At 41.2% G+C, this 20154-nt stretch overlaps 1 protein-coding gene across 4 annotated transcripts; it reads right to left on the bottom strand.

The window, feature by feature from the left end:
- Window positions 1-754: 754 nt before the first annotated feature.
- On the bottom strand, window positions 755-18455 carry Tmbim6 (transmembrane BAX inhibitor motif containing 6). 4 transcript variants are annotated; one of them, XM_074083327.1, is made up of 11 exons: window positions 18341-18397; window positions 10750-10830; window positions 9836-9924; window positions 9309-9417; window positions 7861-7981; window positions 6294-6342; window positions 6090-6187; window positions 5840-5919; window positions 5306-5406; window positions 4119-4194; window positions 755-2764 (listed from the first exon to the last, which is right to left on the bottom strand). In XM_074083327.1, exons 3-11 carry the CDS (start codon window positions 9889-9891, stop codon window positions 2741-2743), a joined length of 714 nt encoding a protein of 237 aa, XP_073939428.1. In that variant the 5' UTR covers window positions 9892-9924; window positions 10750-10830; window positions 18341-18397; the 3' UTR covers window positions 755-2740. The 4 variants fall into 4 exon arrangements, with proteins under 4 accessions (XP_073939428.1, XP_020025048.1, XP_073939430.1 ...); XM_020169459.2 differs by lacking the exon at window positions 10750-10830 and having other exon boundaries at window positions 18341-18455; XM_074083329.1 differs by lacking the exon at window positions 10750-10830 and having other exon boundaries at window positions 18369-18392.
- Between the last annotated feature and the right edge of the window lie 1699 nt (window positions 18456-20154).

Raw genomic sequence — 20154 nt, 5'->3', positions numbered from 1 at the left:
ATGTTAAAACCAATGTAAGTACTTAAAATACAGTGCCTGCCCTCAGCACAAGGATAAAACTGGAATCTTAAGTCTTTTGAGACCAGTCCTTCCTCAAAGTCAGCAAGACAAAAAAAAGGGTGAGAAAGATACTTAAGGGATACTTTCCAGTTTGGGCAAAGTGGCCATCCTTAACTGGCATGGAGATGTATGGAGTCCAAACAGGTCAACTTCAAGTAACGTGGATAAACCAGTCAGAATAACAAATCCTAACAGATCTGTGTCTACAATGAATGTGACAACTGGAGGGCAAATGTGCCAAAGGTGAATGGCTCAAGTGTAGTGCAAGCCCTGATTTATCATCTCCTGTGTAAACTTACAAAGATAAGGATTTTTATTCACTGAGGCGCCTGGAATAGAGCCAGGCCACAGTGGAACAAAAGTACTTGCAGAATGGGTGACTATGAGCTTGCCTTTTTTCCATTTGCACTCCCCAATTCAAAAGCTGACCAAGTGAACCAAGCGCATCACCAACTACCACAGACAACCTTTGGTAAAAGTGGGGGAAGAGAAGACTGGAAAAAAACCTGGGCCATGTATGAGAGAAAATCTCAACATGTGTGGCACATGGGGCTAGAGTAGGAAGCTTAAGTGGGGGTTCTTGCTTCTATCTACATCTAGAGCAGACACTGAAGTCTTACCCTCATCCTCTACTAACGAACCAGATAGCCCTATGGTCATTTATGCCCTCGACTTAATACACACAAACATCAAGAAAGGTTAAGGAATTTTCTTTATTTTTTACAAATTAAGACTATGTAGATATCATATATTTTTTTAATCAAAAACACCTTTGCTTCACAGTATGAGTTAGAGAATGCAGCCTGAGCTGAAAACCACGAACTAGAAAAGAAAGTGGAAATTACAGTGATACCTGTATTAAAAACCTGTTAGGCATTTTCTTTAAAAGTAGTTTTTTTTTTATATATATCTTGTCATTCTTGGCACTGTTTCTAAAGAAAAACTCCTTTATCCCAAGCAAAAAAGCACAAAAGGTGGAGTTTGGCTTCAAGAGGTGAAACTCAGATTCAGGCCTAGCAGAGAATCACCGTATTTGTGGAGAGTTGCTAATGAGGGCTTAATAGGAAGAACATCCCTTTAGTAAGTTCTCAAGCCAGAGGCTGGAGGTAGCAGCTAAATCAGAGGGCAGCAACCTCAATAGAAGCAAGCCATGCTGGGTGCCATACCACTCCAGCAAGTTTCATGGGATGGCATAATGACATGGTACACTGCAAACCTGCAGTCACTATGTACAGGTTGTGAACAGGAAAGTCCAAAAATAGCATCCTACTGGTAATGAGCCATCAATGGCATAGTTCCCCTGCACTGAAACCTTAACCAGGGTCACAACCACTCCTGACGCTGACCTTCTGTGCCAGCTGACTGTAGTACCTATGGGGAAGGAGCTGGTGATTCCCATTAGGACTGCCTACCCACACCTGTAACAACAAAGCTGAAGGGAATTGGAGCTCTTGCCAATTTGGTCACCTGGCTCCTGCCCAAAGGACTGCAGATTTCTGGAAACAGGTGACCAGACCAAAAATTTAAAGTGCATCTGTCAAATGACCATTTACCTACTACCCCGAATCTCTGGCTTGACAACATCCTAAAAGTGTCCAGGTAGGGTTGGACAAAAATGCACTAATGGGTTGTTACAAATGCTGTCTTCCAAGTCACTATGACCCTGCTTCACTGATTCCAACAAGAAACCATGTGGTTGATGGAGGCTTGTCCCCCATCACTCCAAAGAGTCCTTTATCTAGGATCATCTGGCAGTATTCATTACAATTAACCACAGAGGTTCAATCATTCCCTTCCCAATCCTTTTTCTCCTGGGACCTTTTACCATAGCCACTGGTGGAGACCACTTAGTAACTAAGGTGATAAAACAATTTTAAAAACCAACAAAAAAAGATACAACCACCAGGGAAAATTGGAGAATTCTGTGCTACCTCTACCTTGCCATATATTATTCAGCCTTTTCATAAATGCCTGACAAGAATTAGTCTTCCCTTTATGCTCAAGTCCTCCTACCCCATGGATGGAAGCAGGCAGATTCCCTGAGGGTCAGGCAGCAGTGGGAAAGGGAACATACACAAGTCCACATTCCCCTCATGACAACAAGGCAGAAAGGTGCTTGTCAGACCAGCTCACACAGTGCAGAGGAAGCAAAGCACCCACCAGATACTCTTTGCTTTCTTTGGGAGCTGACAGCTCAGATATGATGAGTCTGAGTTAACCATGGGACCAGCAACCTTCTTCCCAATGGAAAATGCACTGCCCAGTCCCACAGGAACCATGCGCAAAACCAAACAACACTGAGGAAGGGTAAGCCAATGTAGCTCTTATCAAACAGTCTAGGTCCACTTGCTGAGGCTCGGTGGGAACGTGGACTCCTTGAGTTTGTTCCTCTGCTGGCCCCACTCCTCATCACGGTGGTCTAGCTGCCTGAGCAGAGCAAGAGCTACAGATGGGCTGACAGAAAAGGGAATAAGGAAGAACCCCAGGAATACGAAGCCAAACTCTAAACTATATTCTGCTAATCAGTTTTTTGATCAAAAAACTCAAAATAGAGAAAACCACAAAGTACAAAAGCTTTTCTGATGCTTTTCATTATCATAGAACACACCACCTGTAATGTGTGCAAAGAGGAAATGAGGGGGAGAGGGAGAGGAAGTCAAACTGGGAAATGCTGGTCATCTCACTTCTTCTCTTTCTTCTTGTCCTACAAATGGAGAAAAATCACACAATTAATTTTTGGCATCAGATATAAAAGCTCAACCTGTTTTTTTTTTTCAGTTCTGGGGTAAACTCAGAGCCTACACCTTGAGCCACTCCACCAGCCATTTTTTTCGAGATAGGAGCTCATAACCTATTTGCCTGGGCTGTCTTCGAACCACTATCCTCTTGATCTCTGCCTTCTGAGTAGCTAGGATTACAGGTGTGAGCCATCAGCGCCCAGCAAAGCTCAATCTCGAGTGAGCCTTTGGTTAGGGACTGGAAGGAATCCAAGACAACAAGGAATGAGAAATGTTCCCTCAGCTCAGCAAGAACTGAATCTTAACCATCTGCCACTGGCAGTCCTTCCCCAAAGCTGCTATAGACTTAACAAACTGTCCCCACCCAACCCCCTCCAGCAGTACCTGGGTAGGCTGCCTAACCATGCTTGGCTACTCACAATCACCACAGCTCAGATCCCAATCAGTGAAGGCTGCAGACTGTCAGTCTATGCTAAAATATCAAAACTAAGACCAAGACCACCAACTCTCAAACAGGCCTGGGAAGCACTTTGCCTGGAGAGTGTGTGAACTCTCCACATAAACAATATTCGGAGATAATCTACTCCAAAGGACTCTTCATTCAATCTTATGTGGAAGCCCAATGTATTAAAGGAATTAAAAAAATTTGAGCTGCTACGATGGAAATGGGGACACCTGAGTGGTGCTCAGTCCTAATGCACAACAAGGCACTGGCGGAGTAGTTCAAGTGGTAAGAGTGCCTGCCTAGCAAGCGTGAGGCCCAGAGTTCAAACCCCAATGCCACCAAAAAAACACACACACAAAAAAACAAATGCGCAATAGCCGGACAGAATCACCAATCCCAGCTAGTCATTGCCTCCAGCGCTATTGCACTGTCTCATGTTCAGAATCAGGTCATGGATTCATTTGTTCCCTTAGTGCTGGACTAGACTGTTTGATACAGAATACTTCTTTAGGGAAAAAATTAAAACAAATGGATAAAAGTGGTCTACTCCTGAAATTTACGAAAGCTAGCATTTTACAGAATCTTTTCCTGAGTCCTAACGACCTTTATAGCCCTTAAATTCTTCAGAGTATGTTGTTCCTTAAAACCACTTAATCTCTTTTCCCTTTGATACCAATCTCAGAGATTATTTAAGAAGGAAAAATTGCTTTTACTTGTTCCTTTTTCTCAATCACCTGAAGAATTCTGGTTTACCTCTTGCTCAGTGGCCTTTCACTTAACTACACAATGCGTGAGTTAAGTTTTCAAATCTAAAGTATACACAGAGGCTGAGTAGGGAAGCCATTCTCTCATCTGCAGGTTGTAGGCTGACTAACCTTCTCATTCATAGCCAAGATCATCATGAGTTTTCTGAAGAGAGTAACAAAATCTAAGAAGAGATCAATGCAGTGCCTGAAAGAGAAGAACCAGGTTACCAACTGCACTTCTCACTTTCCTTTATCCACAAGCCCACAAAGCGACAGAACATAAACTTCATCCCCACCCATGAGTCAACCTCTCCAACACTCAACCACAACCAATGAAGTAAAACTCTGGGGTCTGAGATCCTTTTCAACACAATAAAACCACATAGTATAAAGAGACTGGGCTTTATTGGATTATACAGAGGCTCAAGTATGGACCCTGAACTACCACCAATTAGTTATGAGACTGTATTTATTTATTTTTGGTACTGGGATTTGAACTCAAGGCTTTCACCTTGAGCCACTCTACCAGCCTTTTTTTTGTGATGGGTTTTTTTTTCTAGATAGGGTCTCGCAGAACTATTTGCCTGGGCTGACTTCTTACAGCAATCTTCCTGATCTCTGCCTCCTGAGTAGTTAGGATTATAGGCATGAGCCACCGGTGCCCAGCTTAGTTCTGAGACTTTGAGAGGATTACTACACTTAAAAACTATGCATATCTTCTCATTGATAAAGGTTTAAATAATACAGAAAAGTGTAAAAAAGCAAAAGGAGTCAGGTGTGGTGGCAAATTCCTGTAATCCTAGCTACTTGGGGAGGCTGAGATCAGAAGGATTGCAGTTCAAGGCCAACCCAGGCAAACAGTTCCGAGACTCCATTTCCAGAGCAAAATGGATTAGAGGTATGACTCAAGCAGTAGAGTATCTGCTTTGCAAGTTCAAAGTCCTAAGTTCAAACCCCAGTTCCACCAAAAAAGAAAAAAAAAAATAGCACCTCCTGCATGGAGGTAGCTACTATTAAAAGTGTGAAGGTCTGGAATTGTAGCTCAGTACTTGCCTAGCATGCATGAGGCCCTGGATTTGATCTTTAACACCACCAAAAATAAAAATAAACAAATAAAACTATGGAAAATAAGTATGTATTAGTCCAATTTTTAAAATCGGTACCTTTTGGGAGTTGGGGGAACTATGCTATTGATGTACAGCTTCAAAAACATGCTACCACATATACTCCTGAAGCTTGGCCACCTAAGTTCAGCTGTGGAACAGAATGATATCCTTCGACCTTTATTCTTGTTACAGACCACTTCCCACACTCACCAGATATAATCCTTATCTCCATTTTCAGCCTTTTCAATAATGAGCTGAGTATCAAAAAGGACAAAGCCACACATGACCACCAGCCCCATATACAAGTTTGCCTAATGGAAGAAGAATTAAATAAAAGTTACCATATAGTAGTTATAGTATGGGGGAAAACAGCTGTATTTTCTTGCTCTTGACCACTTGAAAATACATCAAATGCTAACCTAATGGACAATGGTGAAGACCATATATTTCCCAAGGCACAATTCTGCTGCCACTCTTTTAGGTTACTGAAAAGCTTCCCTATTTTAACAAGTCGTTGCTGGATGGTCTTAGACTAACGGTCTCTGAACAAAACACCTTCTTCTTAGCAGTGCCCAACCATGTACTTCCACATATGGCAGAGGCTTCACGTTAGTAGGAAGGCCTAGAGGGTACTGTCCAAAGAAGATGAGCATCCTAGATGCTTAGACTCTTTTGTTATAGGGTTAAGTGAAAAAAAAAAAGTATGAGGCAAATGGCTGCTGGAAAGTTCTAGGAAAATCTCACCTGGAAAAGCCAAATGGATCCAAAGAAAAGGTTTCCCAGGGAAGACAAGAGCATCAGGCTCATGGCTGACATCAATATACCTATTAAGACATGGCAAAAAGTTACCTTGAGAGAAGCCAAAACAAAGCAATGCCAATGAAGGCTTTTAAATTCAATTTAACAGTCACCAAAGAATTGAGGTGGAGAAGGATCCTAGTGAGAATTCTGGCTAGAGCAGAGCCCCGCTCCCTGCTGCCCACTCTACACCTACCTCCCAGAAAGAGGTAGCTCCGGCGCCTGGCGTACAGTGCACTCAGGGTGAAGCAGGTGAAGATCATCGCTGTGCCCATGAAGGCAGTGGGAAGGATGCTAGCAAAGAAAAAGACCATTAGCCTGAGAGCTACAAGCATGTGGCCTATAGTTAAAGGTATAGTCATAAAGATAAAAAGACATAAAACATTATTAAAACAGTCACCTGGGATTGATAGCAATGCACAACTCCAGAGCAGGGCCCAGACCAACTCCTAGAAGACAACAATAACAAAAACCCCAGAACACAATATTACTATCAATTGCTGAAGAGAACAACTGCTGATCCAAAAGCTGATCATTAATAGCACAGGCTCCTAAAAACAAAATGTGGACTAAAGTAACTAAATTTCTCTGTCCTCCCTCTTCCTTAATTGTTTTCAAGAGAATATACACCTGAGTTATTTTTTTAAGACATATCCACAAAATTGGAGACTGTAATGTGAGCCAGATAAGCAATTAGAGTAACAGGGTAAGAGCAGGGTCTGGTGGCCAGAAACTACAGTCATGCAGGACTGACTCCCTTGGGCACAAAGAAAGGCCAGACCAGTTCTACAGGAGAACACCTGCCAACAGGAAGGCAAACTATCCCAGCCAAACATTTCTTCTATTCTGGCTATTTCCTCTCCTTCTGATAATCTACCCCTTAATGCCTTAAAAACTAGTTTTCCCTGACCCAAAAATCTTAATCCCTAAATCTTTTCCTTTCTAAAATTTCCCCAGCATTGCATGAATTAGACTGTCACTCAGAACAAGCTGTACATTAATATGTTGCTTTGCAAGTATTTTTAATTTGTAGTTTGGGTCCTGTTTCCTTTAATGATAATTCTAAAAGAGCTGCACTTCTAATTCTTTCCCGACAGCAAATTGTTCTGTGCAATGGATCTTCAATGTATGAGTTTAACTGTCAGCAAGGCTCAGAATGGATGCTCCTGTGAGAGCAGATGGACCATGTGGGTCCAACTAAGTCACATTCTCAGGCCAAATTAAGTCCCATGTCTACCTTTTTTGGTGGTACTGGGGTTTGAACTCAAGGTCTCTTGCTTGCTAGGCAGGCACTTTACCACTTAAGTCACTCCGCTAGGCATTTTTGTGTCGGGTGTTTTGGAGATAGAATCTCTCAAACTATTTGCCCAGACTGGCTTCAAACCTTGATCCTCCTGATCCATCTCCTGAGTAGCTAGGATTAGAGGTGTGAGCCACCGGCGCCCGGCCACATCTACCATTTTATGAGCCGTGAACCTCATTTGTTTGAGCACACAATGCCTATTTTGAGATACAAAAGCAGAAGTCATGGTTGCTAGTCACAAGCTTACCCTATTGACTGGTAAGTAAGATGAATCTGTACAAAATTAAAAACTAATACTCAAATACAAGTATGACTGGACAGTAGGACAGTATAGACCTAGAGGAGCCCAAAAGAGAGAAATCACAGCAGTATGAGATACTGCAGAGAACATACTACAAAGAGAAGCCTTCCGAAGGAATTGTTTGATAATAGGCAGACAAGAAAAGTATGCCAGGGCTGGGATGTAGCTCGGTGGTACAACGCTTGCCTAGCATGCGCGAGGCCCTGGGTTCGATCCAAGCACCAAAAAAGAAAAGACAAAAAAAAAAAAAGTACGCCAGTTGGGGCAAATGAGAGTAAGTATAAACCTCAGGCTTTGGTCTAAAGAGATACTAAAAATATAGCGCTCCCGTCTCCCCCAATTAAGACCAATCCCTTAACATACCTGTAAGGAAAGCAAATCCAGTAAGAAGTCCCAGTCTTTTCTGTTCAGTTTCATGGCTATGAGGTGTTGCCATCAGCCAAATCATCAACCCCAGGGAGCCCAAGGCAGAGAGCAGGCCAGCCTGTCACAACCAGTAAATAAATAAATACTGAAAGTTTCACATCTGGCAGGACAACTTTACTAGGTTCAAAAACTCATCTGAAATTCCTAGGATTTGCTAGAGGCGAGGGAAAGGCAGTGTTATCTCATGTATGGTGAGAAAAACCAAAAGTTCTGAAAGTCAGGGTTAGGACCACCGTGAATGCTGAAGGCTCTTTTGACTTGGGAAGCCCATCAAATATAGTACAACTACTTAAGTCGAACTCCAAGTGCACTTTACCCAAAAACAGAAAAGATGAAGCAAACTAAACAGTGCTTAAAGCACATTTCATCCACAGAACAAGTAGAAATGATCCCTTTTTTTGTCACTTAAAAAAAAATGTGCGCTGGGTTAGTGGCATGGCTCAAGGGTTATAGCACCTATCTTGCAAGCAGGAGGCCCTGAGTTCAACTCCCAGTACTGCCCCCTCAAAATTTTTTTTTTTAACCACTCTTCATGTCTACAAAACGTGCTATAAGTAATTGACTTTGGAGTTACAAATTTTACCAAGTAGGTGAATTCCCAAATACGAAATCAGTGAAAAATGAAGATTGACCACACTTTGTATTACATTACTTTAAAAAACAAACAAAACACAACCAGAAACCAAATGGGCCAACCTTGCCTAGAACTTAAGGATCTATGCCCTGTCCTTTTGAGTGTCTGGATTAAATTTTTACACCCTTAGAAGGAAATACTAAACAGGATAGTTCTCTGCAGTAGCAAATGCCAACACAAACACACCCGTGTTTATGCTAGAGAAAGACTCTAAAATGGGACAAGGCTTGGTTAGTGAGAACGTCAAACTTTTTGGTTATTCTTTTAAACTGTACCTTCTAATTCTTCTGGCTAAACCCAAACCCTCCCTTTCAAGACAGGACAATGAGTTATTGAAGGATTCACTCAACCATGCATATAACAGTAGATCAGAGAACAAAATGGGTCAATCCTGCCTCTTCCAATAATTAACAGTACAATTGATGTTTTGTCTTCAAGTACTCCAGTCATTTAGGTAACAAAAAAGAACAAGGAAAAACAAAGGCCAGCAGGCATGGCATGTCTCTCCTGGTGTGCGGTATGTCTTATAAATCAGCAGCACACCATTCAATGCCAAAATTAAGATATTCTGTGTTCAGTATCTAGAGGGGCACATTTGCCAGAAAACCTAAATAGCTTTACCTATCTTGATAGTTCAGATCTCAAATTACTGATAGAATTAAGGAGGGGCACAAGAATGGACTACCCTGCTAATCTGGTTTCTTCCTAGGGCAGTTTGTACCATAGCAACCAGAGAGAAACCTGTTCTTACCTGAATGAAATGAGTGACAACGTGGACATAGGCACCCGCAGCCGCAACAAACATACAGAGGGCAAAACTGGCATAGACCTTCTTTAGGTGCTGCTGTGTTGAGGGGGTTCTAGGAAAGAACGTTTATTCAGCCATTACTCTTGGACCAACCTCATCTCTATGCTAAGGATTATTTCTCTCTCTCTCTCTTGCCCAGAGAACAAGTCAAAGTTTTATCACAAATAGCTGGAGATACTTTGGGGAGAGCATTATTATAAAAAAAGGATGCTTTGAAAATAGGTTAACAGAATCTTAATTGTTGGGAAGAGCCAAAAGCCCAAATGTATAAACAATCAGTACCCAAACTAGAATAAAAGACTTTCCAGAGACCACACAGCAGCCCTTAGAATCTGGGTACTTTCATCAGGTTTATCTTGAGTCCAGCCAATTTGTTAACTTCTACATATAAAAGTTAATAAACTAGGAATAAAAAACCAGATATAACAGGAGACGCAGTAAGGAGCCACAGTCATGGTTAAAACACTTACATATGAGAAAATTTTAAGAGGGCATCAAAGTTGATCTTCCGATCAAATACATTCATGGTTCCAGAGTCTGTGTGACACAGCCTCCTTCTCTGTAGAGTCAAGAATAAAGAGAAGGTTATTTTAAAACACCGAAACACATAAAATAGTGCAAGTAACCTTTTTAGAAATATTAGCAAATCCAGCTTTGGGAAAAATGAAAAAATGAAAAGTTATCTAAAATTTCACTGCTCTACTATAAACCATTTTCAGTTTTACATATGTCCTCCTAGATGCATTTGAAATCGCTGTCAACTCTATTTTAAAGAGGACAAAAGAAATGAACCCATCTTCTCTCCCAAACTATTTTATTACTATCATTTCATTTCTTGCAAAAGGCCCTTTAAAACATAGTTTGTGCCCCAAACAGGCCACAGGTTCATGCCTGTAATCCTAGCTATTTGGGAGGCATAGATAAGGAGGTTCAAGGCCAGCCTGGGTAAAAAGCAAAACCCTATCTCAAAAAATATCCAACAGAAAAGGGTTAGAGGAGTGGCTTAAGTGGGAGAGCACCTGCCTAGCAAGCACAAGGCTGAGTTCAAACCCCAGTACAGCCAATATATAAATATGTATTTGTAAGAGAAATTCTTCTCAATCCTGTTAAAGGGACCCACCACTGGCACATAAGCAATTTTATGTCATCATTTTAAGATACTAAGGCACCTCAAAGACTTAAAAAAGCAAACAGGGCTGGTGGAATGGCTCAAGTTCAGTAAGTGCTTAGCAAGCACAAAGCCCTAAGTTCAAACCTCAGTACCATCACCACCAACAACAAAAACTGTAAAGCTGGGTCTAGCACCAGGACTTTCATTTTAAATATACACATGCAGAAATTTTCCACTTAATACATTTTAAAAACTAAACTGAAAGATACTCACAATTTAAAAAGGGAGAAAGTTCCTTAAAGAAATTTATGCTTTTTAGAACTCTTCTGTAATTTTTTAGTTTCAGGACTTCCCCTACAGAAAGTTGAGAAGAATACAAAGATATCCTATATATTCTTCACTCAGATTTCCTAAGCATTAATATTTTACCCTATTTGCTTTATCCTTTCTCTCCCCTCATCAATCTGTAATACAAAGACTTAAAAATTTCTTTCTTAAACTGTGCAAACACAATGCCCCTAAATACTTCAGTGTGTATACCCTGAAAACAATGATCAAAATCAGGAAATTAATACTGATGCAATGCCATCATACAATCTACAGACCATACTCACATTTTCCCAACCATCCAAGTATATCAGAAAGGACATTTTAAAACTGAACCACATCCAGGTTACATCATCATAAAATCAGGTTCTTAAGTTTCACTCCCTCCCCTAGTTCACATGAAATCCTAAATAAATACATTCATTCTACAGAACTAAAGATCTGATCAAGAGCTTTCCCCTTTCCCAAATATTCTCCAAATTCTTGTATTTGACACACGATGCCCATGTATTTCAAATCTACTTAAAAAGGGGACATGAGGAAGATGGGATCCAAACACAGAAGTTGTTTGAAAGACAAGCCAACCACTCAAGCCCATTCTAATCAGTACCTGCCAGCTCAGCACAATTAACTTTGACAATGAAAGTTACTATCCTCAAGTCAACTTCCTGAGGAATCCTGGGCCAGTGGAAAAATGCCACTCTTTATAAGTTATAAGCATCACTGCCATTGGTTTCCTGAGGCTCTCCTCCCTCAAATGAAACTATCACAACAGCTAGATGGCTGGCTTTCTTAGTCAGCCAACATCCCTACTCACCTCACTTCTTTTGTTCTGTTTTCAAGGAGGGATGCAGTGAGGAGCTGCAGAACCTACTAAAGCCACTGCTCTGTCCTGTAACTCATGGGGCTCTGAGCCCTCTTGATCTAGATGGTGCAATTATTGCAGGCTGTTGCAAGGCCTAGCACAGCCTTCCATAACCATGATGAATGTGTCCTCTAGAGAGCACACTTACAGGATGGCAGAATCCAGCGCCTGGAAAGTGTCTTTGTTTAAGGTTTCCATTAACACCCCTAATGACATCCCTAGACAGAACTTGCAACAATACTGAAGCAACCTGCAGAGCCAAGTTTCTGAGTGTTCACAACAGCAATGCTAAAGTACCTCTTGCTTCCAATTTCAAGCATCAAAAGGGAGGTGGGTAGAGGAGGCCTCAAATACCCAGGGGACTGTTAAATCAAAAAGGGGCAATACTCATGTAACCAGACCCCTCAGAGTGGAAACTAGGACAGGACAATGGCAGAAACTCCTCATTCCCAGTTTGCTCTTTCACATTTCCAAGGGGTATGCAATGTGCCTCTTTCTGGGGTACTCTCTCCCTCGATGGAAAAGCCAAAACTATCAAAGGCTGTGGATGAGGCTGGGGGTGTCAAATAGCAATTTTACCTTGATTTAGTAGTTTCTTTTTTGTTTTGTTTGGGAGACAAAGATTTCACTATGTAGGCCATGTAGGCCTCCTCAGTGCTGGGATTACAGATATACACCATCACGCCAGGCTAAAACTTCCTTTTTTTTTTTTTTTTTTTTTTGGTGGAGTGGAGTGGGGTTTGAACTCAGGGCTTCATGCTTACAAAGCAGGAGAAAGCAGGAGCCCCACCACTTGAGCCATGCCTCCAGTACAAAACTTCCATTTTTTGATATCACTACCTACTCCAAAGTTTAAGTAAAATGTATAACTATCAAATTTCAGAAATGGAAAAGTACATAGCAATTTCAATAGCGATATAGAGAAAAAAATGCAATAAAGTATACATTTAATTTACAGGACATAATGTATATATGACATAACTTATTTTAGAAATGCTAAATTGTGAGGGGGGAAATTGGTCTTAGAATCAAGTAAATACAAGTTTGCTCTATAGCTATTTCAAATAGACAAGAACATACAAGTGGTCAGGTTTTGGCAGAGTAAACAGGTTTTTTACCTTGGCCTCAACTGGTTGTACTAGGCAGCTGCACAAAAGAGATACCTTCATTTTCAAAGGTCAATGTATAAATTCAGTTGAACAGGATTAAATTGCATTCATAACTCATAAATAACAGCTTCCATACCAAAAATATTTTTAATTCCAAGAACAGCTGACTCTTAGCAGAGCTTGAACTATTCAAAAAAGTAACTAAGTCACACAGCTAACATACCAAAGGACTCTACAATTAAATGATAGATCTTTGCTTTAAAAAAAAAAACACTAAAATGGTATTATGTATATTTTTGTAATAAAGAAAAAGTACAAGTTGCTCAAAATTTCAATATAGTAGTTCCAATATACATCTAAGCCTACTACAAAATTAATAACAGCATCAGTCTATCTCACCCTGAACCCCAATTCATAAACAAATGTAGAAATCGATCCTCTCCCATACTCTGGTTCTATAAATACTCAACTGAAACAAGTTAGGGGAAAATTATTTACATGGAATTCAATGTCAACAGTGCCTCCCACAGTCATAGAAAAATGTGCCTATACTGCATCTGTAAAGGAGAAATAAATACTCAGGTATCAGTCATATCCAAACTCCTTTAATCTGACGTGGAGCCTCATTTTATGCCTTCATCCTTAGGAGAGCCAGAACCCCAAAACTTGTCAGAATGTCAAAACTTGTCATGTACATACTGCTAAAGTTTTATTGAAGTTTACCATTTGGTGGTGACCAGTCAGCCACTCCAAATTACAAAACAAAAAGTTAGAGCAAGGTGTGGTAGCAGCACCCTGGATGTTGAAATAGGAGGATTGTGAGTACAAGGCTAACCTAGGCTACACAGCAAGACACTATCTTCAAAACAAAACAAAAAAAAACCACGATGGTCTCACCATGTAGTTTAGGCCTGTGTGAAACTTGCTACATAACCCTGGCTGCCCTTGAAACTCTCAATTCTCCAGCTTCAGCCTCCAAAGTGCTGGGAATAGAGGCATCACCACACCTGGCTAGTAAACCAGTTTTGAGTTAGGTATTTTTGTTTTTTCTTGGGAAGAGTGTACATCAGAGGCTGCCAGGAGGAGAAAGATTATCATCAATAGACATCTGTCTTATTAAATCCCTTGATGTTTTTGTTACAGGTATTTTCCTTACCCTCATCCTAAAATGAAAGATTATCATCAAGAGTCAAGCCTTTAAAACAAAACAACAAAAACCCTTACAATTCTATTTCAACAGGCCTAATAAATTCAGCACAAATGAAACATGCTGAAGTCTCCAAATCTATGCAAAACAGAAACTATTACGTATGCAGTATGCATTTTGAATTAATCCTTGCCTTTGAAAAAGGCTGCTGAATGCTGGAACCAAGACAGAAGTTGCCTCAGTGTGTAAAATTTAACAACATGAATCCAGCAAGTCAAAGAAACACTGTTCAGAAATTTAATTGAATATCAGACTGTGAACTGCTTGTTTTTCCCCTCCTGTTATATAAGTCAACCATCTTGAACCCTGTCTCCACACATCCAAAAGGGGCCAAACTGATACGTAAAAAGAGAAGAAAAATCCCATATGGCTTAAAAAGGGGGAAATATTATGTTTTAGTAGCTCTTACTATTGAACAGGTTCCAGCCTCTGTACAAATGTCATTAGCACAGTAGTTAAGAGCATGGCAAGGGTGTACTCTATTCAATTCCTAGCATGGAGGGGGAGAAAATAAACCACTGCTTGCTACTTGCTTTTATTTCCTTAGCTGTGAGACATAAAGCAAGCTTCTGGCATTAAGTCTCATTGTGCTTCAGTTTCATCATTTGTAAACTTGTAATACGTAAGAGTCCTTAGTTCACAAGGTTGAATACTAAGCAAGATAATACAATGAAGATAATACAAATAGTGCTTTGTACTCAGGACAAGCTCAATGCACGCTAGGTCAGGTTGTAAAAGACATTTATCCTAGGCCTGATTTACATATGCCAGGTAAGTTATTTAAATATGCCATTAACTCACAGCTATATTGTGAAGGTTTCATAGTTCCCTAAATAAAAGAATGAAGTTAAATGAAGGAGAGGGGCTAAGAAAACTATGAATAGAAATTTAAAGGAGCTTGATAAACCTTATTACTCGTTAAAACTACTTTTGTTTAAATGGCACACTTCTCCTCTGACACATTTACACTATGTATCCCACAGGGATACAAGGTGTTTTGAGACAACCTAATAACCATTAAGTGATAATCTGATATGGTATAGAGAAGTTAAAAATGGTCATTAGCTTGATACTTTTCTTGCCACCCCAGGAGGTAGGTCAGCTCAGTTTCAGGACAGTCTGGGGAATACCATTTCAACTAGGGCTGGGCTTTGTTTCTCTTAGGTCAAGACCCTATGATGCCATGCCCCAGCCTCTCCCTTAACCTGGATCAAAATCCATGGGTTAGTTAATGCTGCATCCATCTCTGGATCTGGAGGGGGCTGCCTCAGAACACAGTAACTAAAACTGAATGCCCACCACTTTCAAAATAATTTTATTTTTTAATAGCAAAGTCTGACACTCCTGAATCTCCCTGCCTCTTTATAACCACAACTCTGACAAAACTGAGTAAGAAGGCTCCAATGTCCTAAATACATAATCTTCTTCCAGTATAAACCAGTAATCCCTCTCCAACACCAGGCATAAATGAAGACCCACAGCACACCCACTTCACCCTCACCCTAGAAGTGAGGTCACTTATAAACAGTGACCCTGTTTAGTTAATTGTGCAGGAACGTCTCACTTTGAGAGAACTCACATGTGGTTCAGCTTGGCTACCCTCCATATGTAAACATAAGATAGAGTCTCTAGACCAAATCTAAACCCCATTATCAGAACAATAGTCCTGCACCATGAAATGGACATTCTTTTGCTGGCTCAGAATGGAACCTACCTATAAGTAACCCTAAGTGAATTCAATCTCTACAGCCTCAGTCTCTTTGGTCTTTAACACTCTTTGGGAAAAGTGTATAATATAAAAATTTTACAAAGGGCTCCACAAAATTTGGTTAAAAAAAACTCTGGGGGTACAAAACTGGGTGAAGGGGCTAGCGGAGTAGCTCAAATGGCAGAGTGCCTACCTAGGAAGGGCAAGGCCCTGAGTTTAAACCCCAGTACCACCAAAAGGAAAAAACAAAAAAAACAAAAAAACGAACTGGGTGAAATGGAAGATATCTGTACCAGGTTTTATAGACAAGTCGACACGTCAGAGTAGCAAAGGAAAATTTAGAAGACAGGACATCATGTGAATATTCAGTGGTTTCCCCAGAGGAGATTAATACTCTTGGGTGGTTTATGAAATAAAATGAAACTCTTCAGGCCAGCAGTAGTACTTTCTATAGTACCACAGACTACATTTATATAAAATTTTACAACTTTCAAAGTGCTTTTATATACCTTATCCCCTTTTATTTTCACACTAATCCATGAGGAAAAGACCAATGATTAGTCAAATGTTAAGATTTATAGGAACAACAAAAAAGGCAACGTTAATAGTGACAAGAGAATAGGATTTGGAGTTACAAATCCTGACTTCTTCTACCACATAACCTTGGGAAAAATCATTTTACCTAGTCATCATCTTGGCTTCTTCATCCATAAAATGAGTTCTACTGACTGACAATAAGAGAATGTGTATGATTTCATTCTAAGTGCTAAATAGACATTAGTAATGATTTCACCAACATCAGAAAATTAAGATGAATAGAACCAGAAGCAGACCTCTATGGTCTGGTGCTCTTTTTATTATTCCACCCTACAGTGGAGAAACTTTCCTGAAGGCAATTCCAGCTGTGCAACTATAAAACAAACAGAACTCCTAAAAATATATGTTGGCTTCTATAACACTCTTCTGTATTTTTCAGCATTCTACAAAAAACATGAACTAAATCTATAATGGGGGGAGGGGCATTGGATTAACTTAAGTATCTGGATTGATTTTACCTTTTTCTTTTTGGTACTACAGTTTGAACTCAGGACCTTGCACTTGTCACTTGAGTCACATTCCCAACCCCCTTTTCTATTCTTTAGGAGAGTAAGACTTCATTCACATCAACAGTGGGGAAGGAGAGAAGAAAGGGTAGTAAGCCATGTTTCCACAAGATGAATAATGGAAGGAGGAAAACTTTGGATCCAAATTACGGATTGCATTTTTCAAGGGTTCAACCATTCTGTCCCTAACTGGAGGAAAAGAGCAGAGAATCTAAACGTCAACTTATTTTTGAAGCTAGAACAAAAAAAACTAGAAAAAGAAGAACAAGAAAACAACAAAGAGTAAATCTAAGAATTACAGAATGTGTGTGCAGAAGCCATAGAAATGTTATGCAATTCGGGTAATCTTTCTTGAACTTTTTTTTTTTTTTTAAAGCGGTACTGTGGGTTGAACACAGAGCCTCCCGCCTGTGCTCTACACTTGAGCCACCCCGCCAGGTCACTAAAATCAACTCTTAAACTATCTAAACAGCCCAAAAATAAACTATAAATAAATATCAATAAGTAACTAGAAAAGTCCATTTGCCATTAACCTTTAACCTTAAAATCCTTGCTGTTTTTCAGGTACAGTCAGCTCTTCTACTGGGTTACACATTCACAAGTTAACTATTACTGGAAGAGTCTCAAGTTCAAAGTGGATTTTGTTGTTCCGTGAAATGGAAACCTAGTTGGATAGACAATGCAACCTAGGCTGGCACGGGGTAGCTTTTTTTGGTCAAAAATACCAAAGCCTACTTATCACAATTCCAGCAAGTAGATTCAAGGGGGAAAAAATAAATAAATAAACGCCCAACGACGCCCTTCCAGAGCAGACTTTAAGACGCCCAGAGTTCAGGATCAAGAAATCAAGGCCACCCTCACCTGTCCAAAGGTAACCAATCAGACCAGAGCGGGCTGGGAAGCCAGGCCACACTCCAGTCTCTTCTCAGCTCCTGCCTCGGCCGTTGGCTTCCAAGTAACTAAGGAATCTCGCGTGTCACAGAGGAGTGTGACATCACACGGCCCGCCGTGACAGGGCAGTCTGCCTGACTAGGCCCTAGCTCGAATCCAGTCCCCGGCCGCTCACCAACAGAATCTACAGCAAAGCAGCGATCAGTGGGGGAGGGGGTGGGGGTGGAGGTAGGAGATGGGGTGACCACAAACCACACTGCTTTCGCTTTCATTTACCTAGGAAGGAAGACGCTGGGGAACGCGGTCGAGACTGGGCCCTGCGTCCGCACTTAGCGGAGTGGGAGGCGGAGGAAAGAGAAGGGGAAGTAAGGCAAGGAATGAGACCAAAAAAAGGCCCTCGCTAGCGCTCTGGCGCAGAATTCAAGCAACGACGCCCCCAAAAGACTACGCAGACTCGCCCGCACCCCACCCCCGTCCGATACAGTTGCGCATGCGCGACATAGTTCACCAGCTTCCCTCCCCGCCCAGCTTTTCCGGGCGGACGCAGAGCGGTGCCGGGTTTTTTTGGGTTGCTATCTGTCCGAAAACGGAAGCTACTCTTGTTCACTTAACATTTCTTACCACTGGCTTACCTAGTCCCACCTTAAGACATACCTTCTTAACCCACCTCTCTGGAGCTTACCAGCTCTTCTAACACCGGATATGCTCTGAGTCTCTCAGGGTTGGCTCTAGATCTTTACCCGGTGCCCGCCCCCTAGAGGAAGCCCCGCCCCCTCGCCCCGTTCAAGGCCGGTTCTCATTGGCTGTTGACTGCGTGCTCATAAACAGCGGCGGTTTACTTCAGAGTCATTAGCTAATAACCTTGTCGATCAAGGTTCTGACCACCAACGGGCGTCATAGCAATAGGTCTCCGCCTCCTTTCTCTACTCAGGAAGAATGGCTGGCCACTGCCCCATCTAGTGGAGAAACTGGAGAGGGCCAGGCCCAGCCCGAGACACCTGACAAGTAATGGAGACCCCACCGACGCTTAATGGGATAGCGCAGCAAAGCCCCGGATTCTGGTTGTAGGCGTCATGTGGAATACTTAAAGGAGGAAAACGATTCAAAGAATACAAAGGAAACCTCTGAAACAGGGACCAATTTACTGTGAATCTCGTGGAGCATAAGTTTCAGAGCACCTTTGAAAGCTCAGAAATATAAGGAGGAAGTAGAAGTCCCAGTTCGGCATCAGACCCGTGGACCCCAACCTAGAGGTCACTCTTCAAGGCCATGTGGTGGTCCTAGGGCCACAGACTGGGCGAACTGGCTGCAAAAACCGCCTCCCCATCCGAATGCTTGGGAAGTGGGCGGTTCGTCATAGTCAAGTCGGACCTGCCAGTCTAGTGGAAGAAGACAAAGGCAAGTCTTAAGCAGCGACTTTGGAGACCAAGCCAAGTGAAGATCAAAGGGCGCGTCCGCACCAAATGTATAAGAACTTCTAGCAAGGAGTCTTGGAGCTGATAAAATTTCTAGGGCTTGGGGTATGGCTCAAGTGGTAGCGTGCCTGCCTAGCAAGTACAAACTCCTGAGTTCAAACCTCAGTACGGATGGGGCGAGGGGGGAAGGAATTAACTGTACCAAAAAAAAAAATCCTCTAAACTTCCAATATATTTTTTCTTTTAAAAGAGACAGGGTCTTGCTACAGAGCCCCCTAACTCATTACATAGTCCAGGCTGACCTCAGCCTCCCCAGTGCTGGGATTTACAGGCGTTCCCCACCACCCCCAGTTTCTGGGTGCTTTTGAGATTTGCTCCATGGTGCCAATTTTTAAAATTGAGATGAAATTTACATACAATATAATTCTCCCTCTCACCTGTAAACCTAGTTACTCAGGAGGCAGAGATTAGGAGGATTGAGGTCGTGAGACCTTATCTTGAAAATACTTCACAAAAAAGGGGCCTGGTAGAGTGGCTCAGCAGTAAGAGCGCCTGCCTAGGAAGTGTGCGGCGTTGAATTCAAACCTCAGTACCTTCACACAAACAAAAAGCTTGCCCTTTTAAAATATACATTTCAGTGGTTTTTTTTTTTTTTTCTTATTTTTTTTTCTTATAGTGGTTTTTTACTCTACTATATTCACAAGATTTTGCAGCCATCACCACTAATTCTAGAACATTTTCATTACCCTCCAAGTCCCCATACTCATCAATTCTCTTTTCCCAACTCCAACAACCACTAATTTGTTCTCTGTCTATAGGTTTGCCTATTCTGGACTTTTCATATAACCAGAATCATATAATATATGGTCTTTTGTGTTTGGTTTCTTTAACTTAGCATAATATTTTCAGGGGTCATCTATGCAGCATATGTAAAAACTTCATTCCTTTTTTATGGCTAAATTATATTCCATTGTTATGACTATACCACATTTTGTTCATTCACCTGTTGATGGATATTTGGGTTTTTTCCACTTCTGGACTATTAACAAATAG

The sequence above is a fragment of the Castor canadensis genome, chromosome 8 (assembly GCF_047511655.1).
Source record: "Castor canadensis chromosome 8, mCasCan1.hap1v2, whole genome shotgun sequence".
Lineage (NCBI taxonomy): Eukaryota > Metazoa > Chordata > Mammalia > Rodentia > Castoridae > Castor > Castor canadensis.
Note: the sequence above shows the minus strand (reverse complement) of the source record. Positions and strands in the feature narration are given on the sequence as shown.

What these genes read in the sequence shown, in the direction of transcription:
- Tmbim6 (XM_020169459.2), bottom strand. Translation starts at nt 9,891, where the DNA reads ATGAATGTATTTGATCGGAAGATCAACTTTGATGCCCTCTTAAAATTT. An exon ending in CTCTTAAAATTTTCTCATAT is followed by an intron (nt 9,418 to 9,835) that starts GTAAGTGTTTTA and finishes GTTCTTTCCTAG; the next exon opens with AACCCCCTCAACACAGCAGC. An exon ending in TTGTCACTCATTTCATTCAG is followed by an intron (nt 7,982 to 9,308) that starts GTAAGAACAGGT and finishes TGGTTGTGACAG; the next exon opens with GCTGGCCTGCTCTCTGCCTT.